This window comes from Scophthalmus maximus, chromosome 6, assembly GCF_022379125.1.
Source record: "Scophthalmus maximus strain ysfricsl-2021 chromosome 6, ASM2237912v1, whole genome shotgun sequence".
In the NCBI taxonomy this organism is placed as follows: Eukaryota; Metazoa; Chordata; class Actinopteri; order Pleuronectiformes; family Scophthalmidae; genus Scophthalmus; species Scophthalmus maximus.
In genome coordinates this window covers 1,060,001-1,077,500 of record NC_061520.1, presented here as the reverse complement: position 1 = coordinate 1,077,500, position 17,500 = coordinate 1,060,001, and the positions used below count along the sequence as shown (strand labels likewise).

At 44.6% G+C, this 17,500-nt stretch overlaps 3 protein-coding genes across 4 annotated transcripts in view; 1 reads left to right on the top strand and 2 right to left on the bottom strand.

Annotated features, from left to right (window-relative positions):
• Window positions 1-7,888, bottom strand: part of si:dkey-222f2.1 (intermediate filament protein ON3) — a 9,717-nt gene extending 1,829 nt beyond the window's left edge. Inside the window, exons 1-6 of the mRNA XM_035631914.2 lie at window positions 7,448-7,888; window positions 2,032-2,240; window positions 1,890-1,950; window positions 926-1,021; window positions 605-769; window positions 1-117 (exon numbers count right to left, since the gene is read on the bottom strand). The exon at window positions 1-117 is cut by the window's left edge and continues 9 nt beyond it. Coding sequence (XP_035487807.1) covers window positions 1-117; window positions 605-769; window positions 926-1,021; window positions 1,890-1,950; window positions 2,032-2,240; window positions 7,448-7,762 — 963 coding nt within the window. The 5' untranslated portion in view covers window positions 7,763-7,888. The remainder of the gene's footprint in view (window positions 118-604; window positions 770-925; window positions 1,022-1,889; window positions 1,951-2,031; window positions 2,241-7,447) is intronic.
• Window positions 7,889-8,833: 945 nt separating this feature from the next.
• On the bottom strand, window positions 8,834-12,931 carry sec13 (SEC13 homolog, nuclear pore and COPII coat complex component). Its single transcript, XM_035631920.2, has 9 exons — window positions 12,772-12,931; window positions 12,517-12,561; window positions 11,814-11,929; window positions 11,455-11,606; window positions 11,230-11,363; window positions 10,964-11,097; window positions 10,752-10,872; window positions 10,284-10,430; window positions 8,834-9,634 (listed from the first exon to the last, which is right to left on the bottom strand). The coding sequence occupies exons 1-9, from the start codon at window positions 12,772-12,774 to the stop codon at window positions 9,524-9,526; spliced, it is 963 nt and encodes a 320-aa protein (XP_035487813.1). The 5' UTR covers window positions 12,775-12,931; the 3' UTR covers window positions 8,834-9,523.
• Window positions 12,932-13,607: 676 nt separating this feature from the next.
• Window positions 13,608-17,500, top strand: part of cand2 (cullin-associated and neddylation-dissociated 2 (putative)) — a 16,477-nt gene continuing 12,584 nt past the window's right edge. Inside the window, exons 1-6 of one of the 2 annotated variants that reach the window (XM_035631906.2) lie at window positions 13,608-13,784; window positions 14,553-14,696; window positions 15,130-15,284; window positions 16,259-16,382; window positions 16,768-16,825; window positions 16,954-17,152. In XM_035631906.2, the coding sequence (XP_035487799.1) occupies window positions 13,717-13,784; window positions 14,553-14,696; window positions 15,130-15,284; window positions 16,259-16,382; window positions 16,768-16,825; window positions 16,954-17,152 (748 nt within the window). In that variant the 5' untranslated portion in view covers window positions 13,608-13,716. Of the gene's footprint in view, window positions 13,785-14,552; window positions 14,697-15,129; window positions 15,285-15,830; window positions 16,000-16,080; window positions 16,118-16,258; window positions 16,383-16,767; window positions 16,826-16,953; window positions 17,153-17,500 lie in introns of those variants that run through there. The other variant, XM_047332805.1, reaches the window with a different exon arrangement.

Below are 17,500 nucleotides of genomic sequence, written 5' to 3'. Positions count from 1 at the left end.
GACGGCCTCTATCTCGCTCTGCAGGCGGCTGATCATTCGGTTCACCTCGCCCACTTCCCCCTTCACCACACGGAGCTCGTCTCCGTACTGAGTGGCCTGAACCGACATGAGGTCGAACTACAGAGGCCCACACGAGAGAAAATACATTTACATAATACAGAGGAAAATACAGGATGTGTTATTGTAATTTGGGTAAACTAAACCTGTGATATTTGTTTTGGCCACTCGGGGGCAGGGGAAACAAGTTGATCCTTTTCATTGTTTTCATAAAAATATGTGTTACCACTGCTGAGTGTAAAAGGTGAGAGGCGTGTGGACCTGTCACACGACACCAGTGTCACCAGTGTCACCAGTGTCAACTCCCTCCTCTTCGTTTCAGCTGCTGGAGAAGTTCTACTTCAGGGCAGTTTTGGATTTCGCTCTCGAATAACAAGCGACCCCCCGGAGATGTGAGAGCCGGCACATCGGGTCTGTGACGAGTCTATTACTGTACAGCCTGTTCTTTGGTTTCTTATGATGGACATGTTTCTGCTCTAATAAAGGTTTTCTTGTGCACTATGCCTTCCCTGTGGGACACATGCCCTCAGGATTGTTGGTCAGTCACCTTGCTCTTGTACCAGGCCTCGGCCTCCTCTCGGCTGTGGGCTGCGATCTCCTCGTACTGGGCCTTGACCTCGGCCACGATCTGCTCCATGTTCAGGCTGCGACTGTTGTCCATCTGCACCACCACCGACGTGTCCTTGATGCTGGCCTGCAGCTCTCGCAGCTCCTGCTCACGGAGCCCAATCAAAGGCATAAAATATAATTACCAAATATAATCATGTATTTTGGCACAATATAGAATCAGTTGTAGGGTTTTTTGAATTCCCTGGAAGTGTGGAAGTACTGGAAGAGAAATTGAGGAAACGTGAGGACGTTTCTGTACCTCGTCATAGACGTGGCGCAGGAAGTTGATCTCGTCCGTCAGAGCTCCGACCTTATCCTCCAGATCTGCCTTCACCAGGTAGGCTGAGTCCACATCCTGAACATGAACAGAAACAAAGATCATGTACAACCAAGAACATGAGTCTGCAGACAACTCAGCAGCTCTGGAAAGACTTGCAGCACAATGATAATTCCTGCCAATGGATATGTGTTCCCTTTTTTGCAGGTACAGTATTAAGTCATGAACCAAAGTTGTGTAAAGTAATCAAATATCAGAAGTCACGAATTTGCCTCGAGGAACATGAACCCCAAACGTCCAACAGATGTTCAGATATTTCGACCATAGAAACCTTCATGGCGTCGGATTAGTCATTAGAATTCATACTCTGTACAGAATTTAATTACAAACCATCCAATAGTTGTTGAGATATTTCAGTCTGGACCAAAGCAGTGGACTGACTGAGCGATCGACATCCATATGGTGATTAATCCTCTGGGATCAATGTCAGAAAATGTCCCACAAAGCACCAAAATTGCACCCTAAATTAAAAATGGTACACTTCGTGTTGGTCGGAGACTGAGGCTCCCAGAAGCTTTGTTGTAGGTCCTGACAGGATACACGTGCCTACCAAATTTTGTTGATCTACCTCAAGTGGGGGCCTTGTCTTTGAAATGTTGTAGGGGGCACTATGGAGCCATTTGGACACAATTAGACAAAAGAACCATGTCAGATATATTGATTGGCCCAGTCAAAGCTCATATTAAGTATATTACATGTTAAATTGACTACGGCTGCTGTTCCAACGTGATGCTGACATTGATGGGTTATAATGCACGAGGGAGTTTTGAACAGAGACTGTCGGAGCCGAGAGGAACAATGGAACAGGACAATAGTGAGGTTCACCTTACTCACCACACCTGGGATCTATGAATGAATATGACTTTGTGTGTGTGTGTGCGTTGACCTTCTTTAGGATGACAAAGTCATTCTCCAGGTTGTTCCTCTTGTTAATCTCGTCCTCGTATCTGTGGCGGAGACAGGGCGGTGCGTTCAATAGCGCGAATAACATCTATCGTTTCTCACAGTGTCTCAGTGACAGTGTTTACTTGTGTTTGTAGTCCTCCACCAGGCCCTGCATGTTCCTCAGCTCCCCGTCCAGCTTGGCCTTGTCGTTGTTGACCAGGTCCATCTGGCGCCTCAGACCCGCCATGTAGACCTCGAACAGGGGCTCCACGTTGGACCGGCCCGCCCCCTGGCCCTGCAGCAGCTCCAGTTTAGTCTCCAGCATTTTATTCTGCTGCTCCAGGAAACGCACCTAGATGTTGTGGCGTCAAATGAGGTAGAAAGAGCAGGTTAGAATTCATTAGTAAAATATGTTTCCCCTCTCCCATTAAGCCTATTAACTTTTTTTAAAAAATGGAAAAACCTCGAGTGATCCTAAAAACTTTTGCTTGTCTGAGAATTTTTTCTAATTTGGACGTTTCCATCATCCTTTTATAATTCAATACTTCTACATGGTTGTAGAGCGGGAGCTAGCGCAACGTAACTATACACTGCAAATGTGCTAGCAGCGTTAGTTTTCAGAAATCCAAAGTTAAGTGTTAATTCTAAGTTGTAAATGCAGGACACACTGTAGATACAAGAGGAATATTTCCACAGTTTGGGGGTAAATACTTTAATCAGCTTTGTTATTAAGCGTTAGATGAGAAGCTAGTTAGCTTAGCTTAGCACAAAGAGTGAAAACCTCTCATCTGATTCGAAGTCCTGTGTTTGTTATTTTTTGGTGGAATGTTCCTGTCGTGAGCCGGAGGTTCAGAGTTAAGATCTGTTACACACCAAGATGTGGTGGTTTCCACCACATCTTGGTGTGTACTTAAGTACAGTAATTATGTTACAGTCAACGCTGAATGGTCATTTATGTAACGCTACGACCTGAACTGGACTCCATCTCCCGTGTCGCGGTTGAATTATTTAGTCAGTACACAACTTGAGATCTTTAAAACCGAACCTGCTCGACTCAACTTGACTCTCACTTTATCTGACAAGGTTGTTTGAGTTAGTGAAAAGGAAATGATCGCTCTCGGCCCATCGACCAGTTGAGCAACAGGAAAGGGAACTGTTTGGATGAATAATACAGAAGCGCTGAACTGCCACAGTGGAATTTAAAATATCGACTTTCCATTCTCGTTATTACAACATATTTTTCTCGTTAAAACGGGATCTGTAACACGTTGTTCACGTCTTCTTTCCTAAAATGTTTGGCGACACATTCTTCCAGTGGATTCGACTTCTTAAGAACGTCCTCAGTTCGACCACGTGTCTCTCCATCCTCAGCTTGTTTTAACTAGAACATCATCACGTTTTCACGAGAAAAGGATTAAAGCGTGAAACTTCCTTGTTATGACGATAATAATATCTCGTGATTAGGAGAAACACCTGAGCTATTTTTAATTCCACTGTGGAATTTCAGCGCTTCCGTAGAATGATGTCCTTCCTGGGCTGAACGGAGGCTCATCCAGCAGGTCGCCGGACGGAGCTCCTTGTCCCCGTCCGTCCTCCAGCTCTGGAGCTGCACAGCTCAGGTTTCATCCACCGTCTATTGTACCAACTCCTCTCACCACAAAGCCTGTTTTCTGTCCAGAGCAGAGTTATCTCTGCGTCCGACGCGCGACCAGGCCGAGTCTCACCCGACTCATCGGGTTACAACACAAACTCAATGGAGCGGAAATGGAACAGATAGCTCGGATGTCCCGCGGCCCGATTCCACCGCCTGTTCCGGGGTTTGAATCCCAAATGCTTCCAACGAATTCTTGCCTCATTTCTTTTTTTTTACAGATCAGATTTAAACGTGTTTCCGCTTTAACCAGCAACTATTTACTATTTCCTATTTCCCAGAGGTCTTAGGTCATTGAGTTACAATCCTGCAACGAAACAAAGTTGTCTTCCTGTGGCATCGTGGTGCCTTCACAGCAAACACGACACAAATCCACGACACATCCTAGAGCGAGCATTGAGCTGGAAACTATAGTCAGAGCTATTTCCCTCACACCAAACGTGACACAAATTTGTCTTGTGCAGATTACATGTAGAGTGGAGTCGGTGCAAAGGCGTGAATGACGCGTGTCTTTCGCTTCACTTGCTCTAGTTGATATATTTGAATCCTCCCGACGGCACCGTGGTCAGACGTCCTGACGTCGTATCAGAAATGCGGGACCAATAAAACCCTTGTCTCTGTGTGTGCGCAGCCCAAGCTTTTTGTTCGGAGAAATTTGTGACTATTTGCCCGTTCTCCCTTCCAGGTCAAGCATTAATGATCCGGAGAACCTTCGCCTCACGTTTGCTGAAGCGTCAAACTAAATGTCTCTGCCCGAGGGAAGACGCTCTTCAACATTGCCTCAGCTTCGCCTTTGAGACGAGTCGTACTGCTGCTGCTTTCGTCTTCATCATCGCCAGCGACAAACTACAACCTGCTTTAGATCCAATCATCAGTAAGTCAGCATCACAATCCTGGATCAACCAACAAAGAACAACTGACTGACCTACATGGCTCTTAAAGCCAAGTGGAAGTGGTTGAGTCTTTCCTGCAGGACAACGAGTCCTTTGTGTCCCCTGTTACCTGGGAGGTCACATCATCCATCTCATCTACAGCGATGAATGAACAAGCAGCCCAATGTGTTCTGGGAGGTTTCACACAGTTTCTCAACCGTATGTGACTCGTTTACAGATTATACAGAAATGAAGAAGGATTTGAACTTTTTCCAATTCCAGTTTTGAAATGTCCTGCGTGTGTACCGAGGTTCAGAGAGAGATCCGTGGCGCCGGTCTACGTTAGTGTTGAGAAGCATTTGAAGGTTCAGGTGTACGAGTTTTTATTATTTCACTGAACCTGACATTTCGGGTAAAATGCAAAATGTTATGAATTTATTAAGAGAAAAGGGGGAAAAGGTAAATTACTTAATTTAACAACGATGTCACTCAAAGGATAAACTGTGTAGATAATGGAAGGATAATGACGTCATCATGCACAGATCAGAACTTGGTGAAAACTGATGAACGCTGAATTCTGTCTCACTAATATTTGCACAATTTACTGTTAAATAGTCCGAGGCATTGCAATATTATTATTTAAACCATTTCTTTAATTTCTTGTTCATCTTATTTTAAGGTCCCATATTGAACCTTTCCTTTGTTTTATTTGAAGTTTTGAAGATATATTCATTTTATTTAGAACCAAAAAACATGTCAATGTGGTTTCATAGCTCTGGTCTAATTAATATGTGATGAGCCTCTCTTTCTATTGGCCGGCTCTCTTCTGAGTGACGCACGTCCAGGCCAACCACCTCAGAGCGGCTCTGACCGCGTTGTCCCGGAGCGAGGAGCTTCTGCCCTGGAGAAACTATCTCCCCGCCTCCGGCTACCAACAAGTCCTCGGTACCCGCTGGCGGTGGCGGCTCGCGAGGAGGAAGACGCCAGAGCGATATTCTGAGCTGCTGATGGGGCAGAGACGCCGGCGGACCGGAAGCTAATTGAAAGTTAGTTCTGGTCTCTTGTATTAATCTCCTTATGAATCCTGTGCAACGATGTGGCTTCCTGATTTTCTCGTGTTGTTGGTCGCTCAGCAACAGAATGACGGTGAGCGCTCGGGTATTTGTCTGTTTATTGACACTTTCACTGTACGTACGTTATTTATTATGAAAAACCAGGAAATCTCAATTTGGACAATATGGGCCCTTTAAATAGCCTCCGTGCTGCTGTAACGTGAACTTTCTCCCATAACTTCACATGAAAGGGCCTCAACCAGAAACACGTCATGAATAAAATAATACCAAGACACGTCCGAGACTTTGACCTCCCAGATCCATATGAGGTCAGAAGTCACACAGAGGTTCATTATGTACGTTTCCGTCTCTACGCCTGAAGTGAATCTCTGCGGATGTGAGAAGTCAAACAAAGCCTCCATTGTGAGCGTTCGTCACCGACTCCGTGAGAAAGCAGAGATGTTCCCTAAGTACGGTATCGATGTCCAGCATCATGCGGAGCCGCTCGCTCCGTCTGTGGGAAACGTGTTCGGCTTGTGTTCCTCCGGAATATCCACACAGGAACTTCCCACAATCCAAACCACTGCACATTCAAGCCTCTTCACAAGGACAACACTCGCACTCTGTATCAAATGAATATCACTTTTTAAAATAGTATTTTTTATAGTTTCTTTTTTTCTGTTTTTATTGTTTATTTTACTATATTTTGTAATATTTTTCTACCTTTTCCTTGAGGCCTCGACTCTTGCTGCTACTATAGCAAGTGAATTGTCTTATGAACCCGTCCATTACAAAACCAATTTCCACTGAACTTGGTGGGTAGAACACCAGGGCTGCGACTAGCCATTCTTTTCATTATCCATTAGTCTGTCGATATTTTTCTCGATTAATCGATTAGTTGTTTGGTTTATAAAATCATGAAAGATGTCGATCGTGTTCGCTCAAACTCCAAATATGATTTTTTGTTTTGTCCACGACACCAAAGATCTTCAGTTCACTGTCACAGAGGAGCAAAGGAACCAGAACATATTGACATGGAAGAAGATGAAATCACTTTTTTTTCATAAAAACTATTTGACCCGATTAATCGATTATCAAAATGGTTGGCGATTAATTTAGTCGTCGATTACTAATCGATTAACTGTTGCAGCTCTAGTTCACTTGATTGTCCTGGTCTCTAATTGAAGCTCTTCGTCTCTACTTCCAAATCAATTAATAAATAGAATATGGAATATAATATTTAATGTAATTATGTGTTCATTGGTGTTTAATCTTGCCAGAATAACAATAGTTGTGTTTTCCTCTACATCACTAATAACTAATCGATTGGTTATCGATTAATCAATTAACTGATGCTTTTCTTTTCTTTGCGGGCTGATATTTCTGAGTGTACAATTTGGTGTTGATATTAAATCATATAATAATTTGTTAAGTATATTTCTCTTGAGCAGACGCACTGGTTTTCATTGACTGTGTTTTATGACAAATAAATAATTAACATGATCAGTCCTGTTGCGTTTTCCTTTCATATTTTTACAATAAGAACTAGATCTCCATTTCCTGAGTCATTCTAGTTTATATATCAATGAGCAGTTCAAATGATCAAATGGCTGCTGAAGGTTTTTACGCTTCACTAACAATCGAGAACAACTCATAAATGCTCAGACAGCGACAGAGAATCCCAGTGAGAGAAGAGTCGAGGTTGGTTGAAGAAGTTTGGTAACTTCATCTGTTCCAGTGTCGCTGGAGTGACAGTCGCAGTGAAACTGTGGATACGTTTTATCAATAATCAACTAATTGTTCAAGTAGAAACATCACTAATCACCTGATGTCACAGATTTCAAACTGCTGGAGGTATTTAATCTAGAATATCGTGAAACAATCTTCACGTTCCGGAGGCTCGGACCAGAGATGGTTTGTCCTGAATAAATGACTTTAGCCTCTTCTGAGCGTTGTTATGACGACGCGTCCCTCCCGCCTGTACCTTGTCTATGAAGCTGGCGAAGCGGTTGTTGAGGCTCTTGATCTGCTCCTTCTCGTGGGCTCGGCTCATGGACAGACTGGGGTCGATCTCCAGGTTGAGCGGGGCCAGCAGGCTCTTGTTGACCGACAGCGAGGCCAGCGGGACGCCCAGGCCGTGGTGGTGCCCGTTGGCGCCCGTGTACAGCGAGCTGCTGCTCAGGGAGATGCCGGTGAAGCCGCCCGGACCGGAACCGAAGCCACCGCTCGGCCTCCGGGACGCGCTGCTGCTCCGCACGGAGCCGCTGGAGCTGATCCGCTTGTTACGACTCAGACTCATGGTGGAGAGAGACGACGACGATGACAATGATGATGATGAGGATACAAGGGATGAAGAAGAAGAAAAAGTGAAGAGCTGCAGATACAGGACGACGGAGGGAGAGAGAAGTGAGACGGGTGAGTCTCAGGTGTGTGACCACAGTGAAGAGTCTCAGGTGTCTCACGGCCTTTTAAACCTCCGCAGGCTGGAGGAGAGGAGCGGCGGTGTCCGGTGTCCGGTGTGTGTGTGTGTGTGGGAGGGGAGGGGGACGGACGACCCGTCAGGTGCAGGAGATCGTGGACTTTAGTGGTAAATCGTTGGTGACAAGACGCCTGAGACCACGTCGGTTGTTCTGACACAGACAGGACACGTCTACAAGAACAGAAACACAAGGCGGCTGCTCGTGTGTCGTCCGTCCTCTCTACTGCTCCTTCACCTCAGTGGAAAAGGTCACGAGGTCAAGGAAAGTTGTCGAGGAGGAATCACAGGACTTATGAAGAGAGAATCCGCTCCACTGACACAGAACCACGTGGTCATGTGACGGTGGATGTTGTTGACGCGTCTGTCGTGTTGAAACGACACGTCTGAAGATGAACTACAAAAACCTCAGCGGCTCCATCAGCATGTTTCAATGTTTTATGATTCATATGTAACTGACATCTGGATCATATTCATACTTTTCTTGTTCTTCTTCAGATTGAATCGTTTGTTTGTTCATGGTGCATCACGTCAGATATCGCTGCCGCAATGAATTGTGGGTCGTCTATATCTCCTTACTCTCCCTTAGCTCCAGTGTGTCCTCTGCTTAAGGAGATAAGAAAGGAAGCGTTGAAGCTCCTTTCCTAAGCATTTAGAGAATCTGAACAGATCTTATCATGGTGCTGATCAAATACTTCCCAGTCACGTCAAGATTCAGGAAACTTCTTGAGACAAGAGACAGGAAGTGAGTAACGGACAGTCTGCGTCTTTTATCAGTGATGTGTTTCCTGTCTGTCGCTGGGAAGAAAATAATATTCATCATCAAAATGTAACTCGTCCATAAAGAAACGGGAATGTTACGACTGCAGAAGCACACAAAAAAACAAGACGCTGTTTTAACATTAGTTATTTAATTGCATCAAATATGAAAAAAAAAATCAATTGTTTCTGATTTTACAGCTGAAAGGAAGAAAAAAAACAGTTTACAATGAAGTTGCATTCATGGTCGTCATGGCAACATGTTGATGAATTAGAGCAGAATCTTCTTCTACAACCACCTGATGACTCTGATCCTGAAAACTGCTGGGTACATAAATCATTTATTCACTTATTGTTTATTAATTATTCTCTGGAGTTTGGTGAAAATCATTTTCACTTTGTGAGAACACGAGCGTCAGTTCTCAGCCTCAGACCTGACACGGGAGGGGGCGGAGCTTCCCCGCTCAAATAGAAACAGTGAAAGTCACCAGGACAGAGTTGCTGCTGAGGATTCTGGGAACTTCCAGCTCGTTTTGTTCTCTGCCGGTGGAGGTGGAATGTTGCAGGAGCAGAGCATCATGGGATTGCGGGGTGGGGGTGGGGGGGGGGGGGGGCATTATGGTCAGTCGTAGTTTATTTATAGAAACGTTGAGTAAAGATTCTTCATCTTTAAACTGTTTCTCTTCATTCAGATGAAGTTTAGAAAAAAATAAAGATTACAAACCAATCGGACCATGTGCCACATGTCCGACATGTTTATTAAAACTTTATTCATTACTGAGGACGTCGTGCTGGGGTCAGGGGTCACCGGTGTGTGCGTGTGTGTCACTGCTCGTTCTGCTGTGTGTCTGTGATGGTGGACACGGCGCCCTGGCCCTTGCTGACGTCGCTTATACAGGCCCACTGACCGTCCATCGACTCCTTCCACAGCGTCACCTGCAGGACAAACAGAGGAACGACTGTCAGCGCGTCGGTTTATCTTTTCTGATTAGCGATCAATTATTTTCTCAATGAAGCATTTGAGCTATAAAACATCAGAAGATAGTGGGAAATCATTTTCAAAGACTCTTAACTTCGCTTTCCCCAACTGGACCCGTCACATTATTACTGACGGATGATTCATGGTGTCTATGAGCAGAAACAGACATTTGACTAAATATTCTGTTCGTTGACACAATTACTTATTAAAAAATGATATCGTAAGATTCCATGTCTAAGTTGTTTGTTAAAAATCAACAGATATATATATACGTCTGCAGGAATATAAAAAAGTGTTTGATAAATATTTAGAAATTGTACTTTTGTAAATTTATGTTTTTCCCTTAAAAAGCACATTGAGGCTTTTAAATTTATGCAATAGTGAAAAAAAGGGCTAAAAATTATATGAAAAACTGTCCAAAAAAAAAAACATGTTCGTTATTCGGTAGTAAGTGTTTCATTATTTTCATTTCGGAGCTTCACTAATGAAATAAATCTTTCTTTCTACTTTTCTGCATTTAACTACATCTTGAGAAATGTCTCATAAATAAAACTAGTGTATGTAAAAAAAAAAAAGAAGAAGAAGAAGACTTTATCTGTATCGGACCTTGTTGTCTCCTCCAGAAACGGCCAGGATGTTCCCGGTGATGGACCAGCTCACGTGCCAAACCACGTCGTTGAACTTGTGGAGCAGTTTGGTCGTCCAGGTGTTTCCTGCCGGGTCGTCACACGTCCAGATGAACACGCGTCCGTCCTGAGGAGAAAGAGGAGGGAGGAGCACAGGAAACCGTGGAGACGCGTTACCAAGAGACAGCTTCTTTGAATCAGCAAAGATTTTAAAGTTGCACGTCCAGTGGGTTTCTATGAAATTAGTATTTTAACTGAACTGTATGTTTCCTCTGGCTCCACCTGGTGGTGCAGGTGAGTAACACCAATTTTTATTTGTTTATTAAAAATTAAATGAGTTCAAATGTCCATGTGATTGATTGACAGATGTGATGTTTTTGTGGTTTAATCGTCTCTGTTCACTGTCGCAGCTCTTTGCCTATAAAAGATTCCGGTGGGAGAATCTGACCTGGGAGCAGCTGGCGATGGTGCTGGTGGGGAGACCGATGGACGGAGCCCAGCCGACGTCTCTCACCCAGTCGCTGTGAGCCTCCAGCTTCTGGTCCTCCTTCCACTGGCCGTCCTCCTCTCTACAGGCGGGAAGGTTCAAGTTAAACCGTTTAAATACAACAAAGAAAAAACATAACGCGTGGCACAAGGTTTACTGAACATAGAACGTACTTCCAGAGTTTGACCAGGTTGTCGCAGCCTCCGGAGACAAAGCGTTTCACGTAGTTTGGCTTCTGTCCCGACGGCTGATCGATAAGGCTGCCGGGGACGACGGCCGGAGCCCAGCTCACCGCATTACAGCCGATCTGCAGCGAGATCACAGACGAATACATGATACTGTCAAAGTTAATACAGAGTGGAGACAAACAGAACCCCCGAGAGATTTTAAACATTTCAGATGGGTGGAAATAAAGTTCAGCGTGAACTGTAACACTCACGGTGTGAGCATTGCTGATCTTCTTCACGTCCCACTGCTGATCACCGGTGAACGTGAGGAGGGAAATGGCTCCGTCCGAGCTGCCGCAGGCCAAGATGAGGCCGAAGTCGTAGGGACCCCAGCAGACGGAGTTTACTGCGGATGCACGGGGGCAGAGTTAGGATGCGTAGGGTGTTCCAGACTGTGAGAGTGTCACCCTCCCCAGTAACGAGTGGTTTCCACCGACCTGACGACTCGTGTCCGGTGTACTCGTACATCTTGTCCCAGGCTCCGTTCTCCTCCTTCCACACGATGACCTTGCGGTCGTAGGAACAGGAAGCCAGGATGTTACCGAACATGGGGTGAGCCCAGGCGACCTGCCACACGGGCCCCTCGTGGCTACAGACACGGACACAAAGAGTCAGAACACTCATGATGTAATGTGTGAGGGTCAGGGCATCTTACATGTGACACCAGGGTTACAGGTTAAAGAACATCTCCTTTTTTTCAGCTTTACTTCGCCAGTTTGATAGATATAGATTTATCTAGATACATTGTACTTCATCGGTCCCGCACTGGGAGAGCGCGGCTCCTCTGGTTTCTTACCCTCGGAGGTCTGCGACCAGGATCTGACCCCCGTTCCTCACGTCGAAGATCTTCACGGTGCGATCGGACGAGCAGGTGGCGAGTCGCGTCCCGTAGTAATCCATCTGGGCGTCGTGCTGAAACACAGAGAGAGAGACGTTGTTACTGCAACTGGAGGAAATATTGTTTTTTTCTGATCTGCTTACAACTACAGGAGCAGGGATCCATGAATATAAAAGCATCAAATCTTCTCATTGAAAAAAATAACAGAACCATAAAAAATGTTTGGGGTTTTATTTTGAAAACCTGATTAAATGTTTATTTCGAATAGGTAAATAGAATTCAAACAAAAAGCAATAACAATAACAAAATCAAAATGATAGTACTACAATTGCAGGCAGACAAAATACATAAACAAAAAACTTTTTAAACCAAAAAGAAAGATGAACATTTATTAATTCAATATACATATTCCAAAAGGAAGTGTGAGGAAGTGTAATTTATTTAATCCCTCCCCTTCTCCATAATTACTCATATGTTATTATTTATAATATTTATATATCTGACGAACAGGCGACGTGAAGACTCGTAAAGAAACACATTTCTGCTCCTTTAACTGGAACAACTATTCAACTTTGACACAATGTTTCTGTAGCCAGAAGCTAATGTTAGCTACTAGCTCACGTTAGCTCACGTTAGCTTGAACCACCGGAGAGCGACTTACGATCATGTCCTCGTGCGAGGTGTCCACCGTGTTGATGACGGAAACCTGGAGTTGACAAACACACGAATATGAATCAGAACGGACACAGAGAATACAGATACAACTTTCAAACGATCAGCTGTTAGCATGTCCGCTAACGGGGCTAGCTCCTCCCTCTCTCTCACGCCAGCAGCAGCGACCGGTTAACGGATGAAACAACAACACAAGCGTGAACAGCGTCACCGGAGACTTGACACCCCGCGTCACCAGACTCACCATGTCGGCGGAGGAACCAGAAACCAGCTGCAGAAAGTTATGATTCCGTTATTGATTGTGAAATGAATCGGGCAGCTTCACCGCCCGGTCCGGTCCGACGTGGCAACAAGTCAGTGAGCTCAGTCCCACGACGGATTCCACCGGGCGGAAACGACAAGCAACCAGTTAAGGTTCCGCATGTCAAACTCTTCTTCTTCTTCTTCTTCTCTGGTTGACGGCGGATCGCAAACCAACGTTTTCAGGTGCACACCCCCACCTAGTGTACCGGAGTGTGTAGCCCCAGGCTTCATGAACTTCAGGTTACATTCTTAGATCAAAATAATAAGAATAATAATAATAATAATAACAATAATAAGAATAATAATAATAATAATAATAATGATAATGAAACAAAGACAATCAAACAAACAAAATATAAAATGAGAAAAAAAGGACAAAAAATACTATAAACTATATATTATGATCTGATGATGTAATGAAGTCATTCTTGAGACCTTCACAATGTAACTAATTACAATTTTTTTTCAAATGTAATCTGGTTTTATTAATAGACTGTATATAAAGAGGTTTTATTATAGTTACCTATTTTTGTTATCTGATTACGTAATGCAGATTACATGTAATCCCTTACTACCCAACCCTGGTTATGTGTTTGAGAAGAAGTAAATTGACCTCCTTTCATTTTTCTCATCTTTTGGATTCATCCTCTCTGAAACGTGCGAGGACTCACGTGTCCACACGGTGGCGCCATAAACCCGAGTCCCACTTGTCCGGAGCGTCGCATCTATTTCTGTCTGAACTCTCCCCGGATCAGGTTCCTCTCGCCGGCCGCTGATCCCGTGTCCGCCCCCCCCCCGGTCTGTCTCCATGTTGACGACCTGAATCTGTTGCTGCAGTTAGTTGCTCACAGTTTCTCTCGCAGAACAAAGTTTGACAGAAGCGAAGATGTCGAGTGTCTCCTACCACGTGTCCAACCTGTTGGAGAAGATGACGTCGACTGACAAAGACTTCAGGTGAGACCGAGTCCGACAGTGAGGTGACACTTTTCACGAGTCTGTCGTTTCACTGCAGAGGAAGTTTCCCTTTTTTGAACTCATTTATTAGTCAGATTATTGATAATCCTGCAGATTACCCCCCCCCCCCCCCCTTGAATCGTCTTCTCTGTCTGAAAACCTTTTAAAAAGGCCACAAATCTCCTCACCTGTCTTTCAGTTTCAGACCCAAACAGATTCAGTTTTGTGATCAGGAAAATCAACTGAATGACAGAAATTCGCTCTATTAAACAAATAATCTAGTAATCGACTGCTAAATTAATCCCCAACTGTTTTGTTGATCGATTAATCGGTTCAAGTAGTTTTGAAGAAAAAAAAGTCACAAAATAAAGAATTTAACAACCCGACGAGTCTCAGTGAACTTCTTCTCCCTCATGATTTCCAAGTGGATCTATGGAGATTTGTTCGTGACGGACATTGGAGATGAAGGTTAAAGTCACACTGGACCATATGAACACGTGTCCTCGTGTCTGTTGGTGAAGATTTGACTGAAAATCAAATACCAGAAAACTGTGAACTGTGAAAACAGAATAGTTTTAATTCCCCAAAGACCAAAGAGACGAATCTCTTCAGTGTTGTTATTTCTGACCAGCTGATCGACGATTCAGCGACTGATGATCGCAGCTCAACTTTTAAACCTGACGTGAGAAAGTGTGTTGTTGTGTGTGTGCGTGCGTGCGTGCGTGCGTGCGTGTGTGTGTGTGTGTGTGTGTGTGTCCGTCCGTCCAGGTTCATGGCCACGAACGACCTGATGCTGGAGCTGCAGAAGGACAGCATCAAGCTGGACGAGGACAGCGAGAGGAAGGTGGTGACCATGCTGCTCAAACTGCTGGAGGACAAGAACGGAGAGGTTCAGAACCTGGCGGTGAAATGGTAAATACACACACGCACATACACACAGACACACACACATGCACACACACACACACACATGCACACACACACACACACACACACACATGCACACACACACACACACACATGCACACACACACACACACACACACACATGCACACACACACACACACACGCACACGCACACACACACACACACACACACACGCACACACACACACACACACACACACGCACACACACACACACACACACATGCACACACACACGCACACACAGGCACACACACACACGCACACACACACAAAAGTTGAAGTCTTGTGTGAGACATTTATTTGACATTTACGGAGACTTGGATACTTTCATGTTCATCGCTGCGTCGTCGTGACGACACGTGACCGACGCAGACGATGAATGAGTGTGAACTGTGGGGGTGTGTTTGATTTCCAGCCTGGCGCCTCTGGTGAGGAAGGTGAAGGAGCCTCAGCTGGAGACGATGGTGGACACGCTGTGCTCCAACATGGTGTCGGACAAGGAGCAGCTCCGAGACATCTCCAGTATGGGAGTGAAGACGCTGATCGCCGAGCTGCCGCTGTCTTCAGCAGGTGACCGACACGTCTACATTCATGTTGTTCCATTTAACATGAATAGTCGAGTAAATGTGACAATGTTGAGGAATTATTAACATCATATATGATATTCAACTATGCTGAGTTCTAAATCTCAATATTTCTGACTGTACTTGAAGGCAACTGGGAAGTAAATAATGAACCGGTGTGTATAGAGTGCAAGAGTGACTCCGCCCACTTTTTGAACAGTGAAATTCCCCATTCGTTCTTTTTCTCCATTGATGTTTCATAAAATCCTGGAACCGAGATGATCAGCTACGAGATGAATCCTTCCCACAGAACATTTTATTTATTCGGAGCAAAAAAAAATTTGGAAAACAGAAGAAAAATCAAAGGTACAAGACTGTGTACGCAATTATTATAAGAGGAATTATAAGGAAACGACTTTTCAACGACAGTTTAACTTGAATTTAACCTTCGTCATCATCACTGTAGCCTTGTGACGTGTTGCAGTTTGTGTGTCCTGAGCGTACTAAGTGAATAACCCCCGTAGGGTCAGTGGCGTTCAAGTGCATCTCGGAACTCGGAGCTCGGAAGTCGTGGTTGGCGGTTCCCCCGACCCTCCGAGTCGAGGAGGCGTTCGAGTGTCCGACTCGCAGGTCCGTGATGTGGAGTTGTGATGTTTAATGACGCCCGAGCTCCGAGTACGATGGACCGCAGCATCACTCGCCCACATGGAGTTCGCGGGCTAGTGAGTGTTTCCACCAATCAGAGACGTTGATGTCACACTGTAGGATTGTGGGTAATTCATACAGACTTGTGGCTTCTACAGGTTCACGTTCCATCGTTTCACAACCTCACACCTCGCGGTGAGTCGACCTCGGATAGTTACGACACTGTGGCGAATAATCAAACTGTCAATGGAGAATATGAATATGGGACTTTCTCTTCCGGAACCTTCAGTGTTGCTCTCTAACAGCTCGATGTTGGACCGTTGTTTCTGACGGCAGGTTTGAGTCTGACGGTCAGTGTGTGTAAGAGGATCACCTCCCAGCTGATCGGGGCCATGGGCAAACAGGAGGACGTGTCGGTCCAGTTGGAGGCTCTGGACATCCTGTCCGAGATGCTGGGAAGGTAATAACGAAATGAATCTGATGTTTGCTGCCTGACGAGAGCAGAACCGGGTTCTTGCGTCCGTCTGACCGTTTACTTTGTACAGCGAAGTGTTTTTAACAGCAGAACCCCCGAGGTGATCAATATTCTAATAGTCTGATCATCTGAATGATTTTCTTTCTCTTGTGATGACAAGTTGTAGATGAGGTGGTGCCACCGCAGCCTCTTGTGGCTGCAACGAGTATTACAACAACAGATGCTTAAAATAATCCTGATAAACCTTAAAAAAAACTGTTTTAAAGATGAAAAACACTTTTTTTTCACTTGTTATTAGGTCGTAACCAATGGTGATGAAACAGACTAGAAAATTGATCTCCAGGATTATTTCTTCTTGTTTTTCCTCCAGGCTCAGTGGTGCACTGGTCAGTTTCCACAGCTCGCTGCTCCACAGTCTCCTGCCTCAGGTAACAGACACACTGTGACTCACACTGGCTCCTCCTCCTCCTCCACCATCATCCATCATCCATCCCTTCTTCTCATTGTCCATTCATCCGTCCGTCAGCTGCTCTCTCTCTCTATCTCTCTCCGTCAGCTGACCAGCCCCAGAATGGCGGTGAGGAAACGCTCCATCTTGGCTCTGGGCCACCTGGTGCCCTGCTGTAGCTCCGCCCTCTTCTCCCAGCTCACCGAACACCTGCTGACGGAGTTGGCCAAGGCTCCGCCCACGTCTCTGACCAGGACGTACATCCAGTGCCTCGCTACGATCAGTCGTCAGGGCGCCCACCGAGTCGGTGAGAGGAGAACATTTGTAATGTTTAATTTAAAATTTTAAATGTTGTTTTTTATATAAACATAATATATCATTTTAATTTAAATTTGAACATTAAAATTTAAAAAAATATTATAATTTTTTTTTTGAATTTTATTTAATTTTATTTAATTTTATTAAATTAAATTTTATTAAATTTTATTAAATTTTTTAAATCATTCGTAATTTAAACATCGTCATGGCGACTGCCCTGAATCCCAGGTTGTCGCTTGTTTCCAGGCAGATTTGTTAACAGACTATTTTTCTATAAAGTAAAATATCAGCATATATTAACTATTTTTGTAGAGGCTCCATTAATATTAAGCCCATA

Bases quoted from the DNA above. Each gene is read 5' to 3' on its own strand.
- sec13 (XM_035631920.2), bottom strand. The intron at 11,930-12,516 runs GTAAGTCGCTCT...TCTGTGTTTCAG, and splicing joins CCTCGCACGAGGACATGATC to CACGACGCCCAGATGGATTA. The intron at 9,635-10,283 runs GTCCGATACAGA...TTTGTCCTGCAG, and splicing joins TTTCTGGAGGAGACAACAAG to GTGACGCTGTGGAAGGAGTC.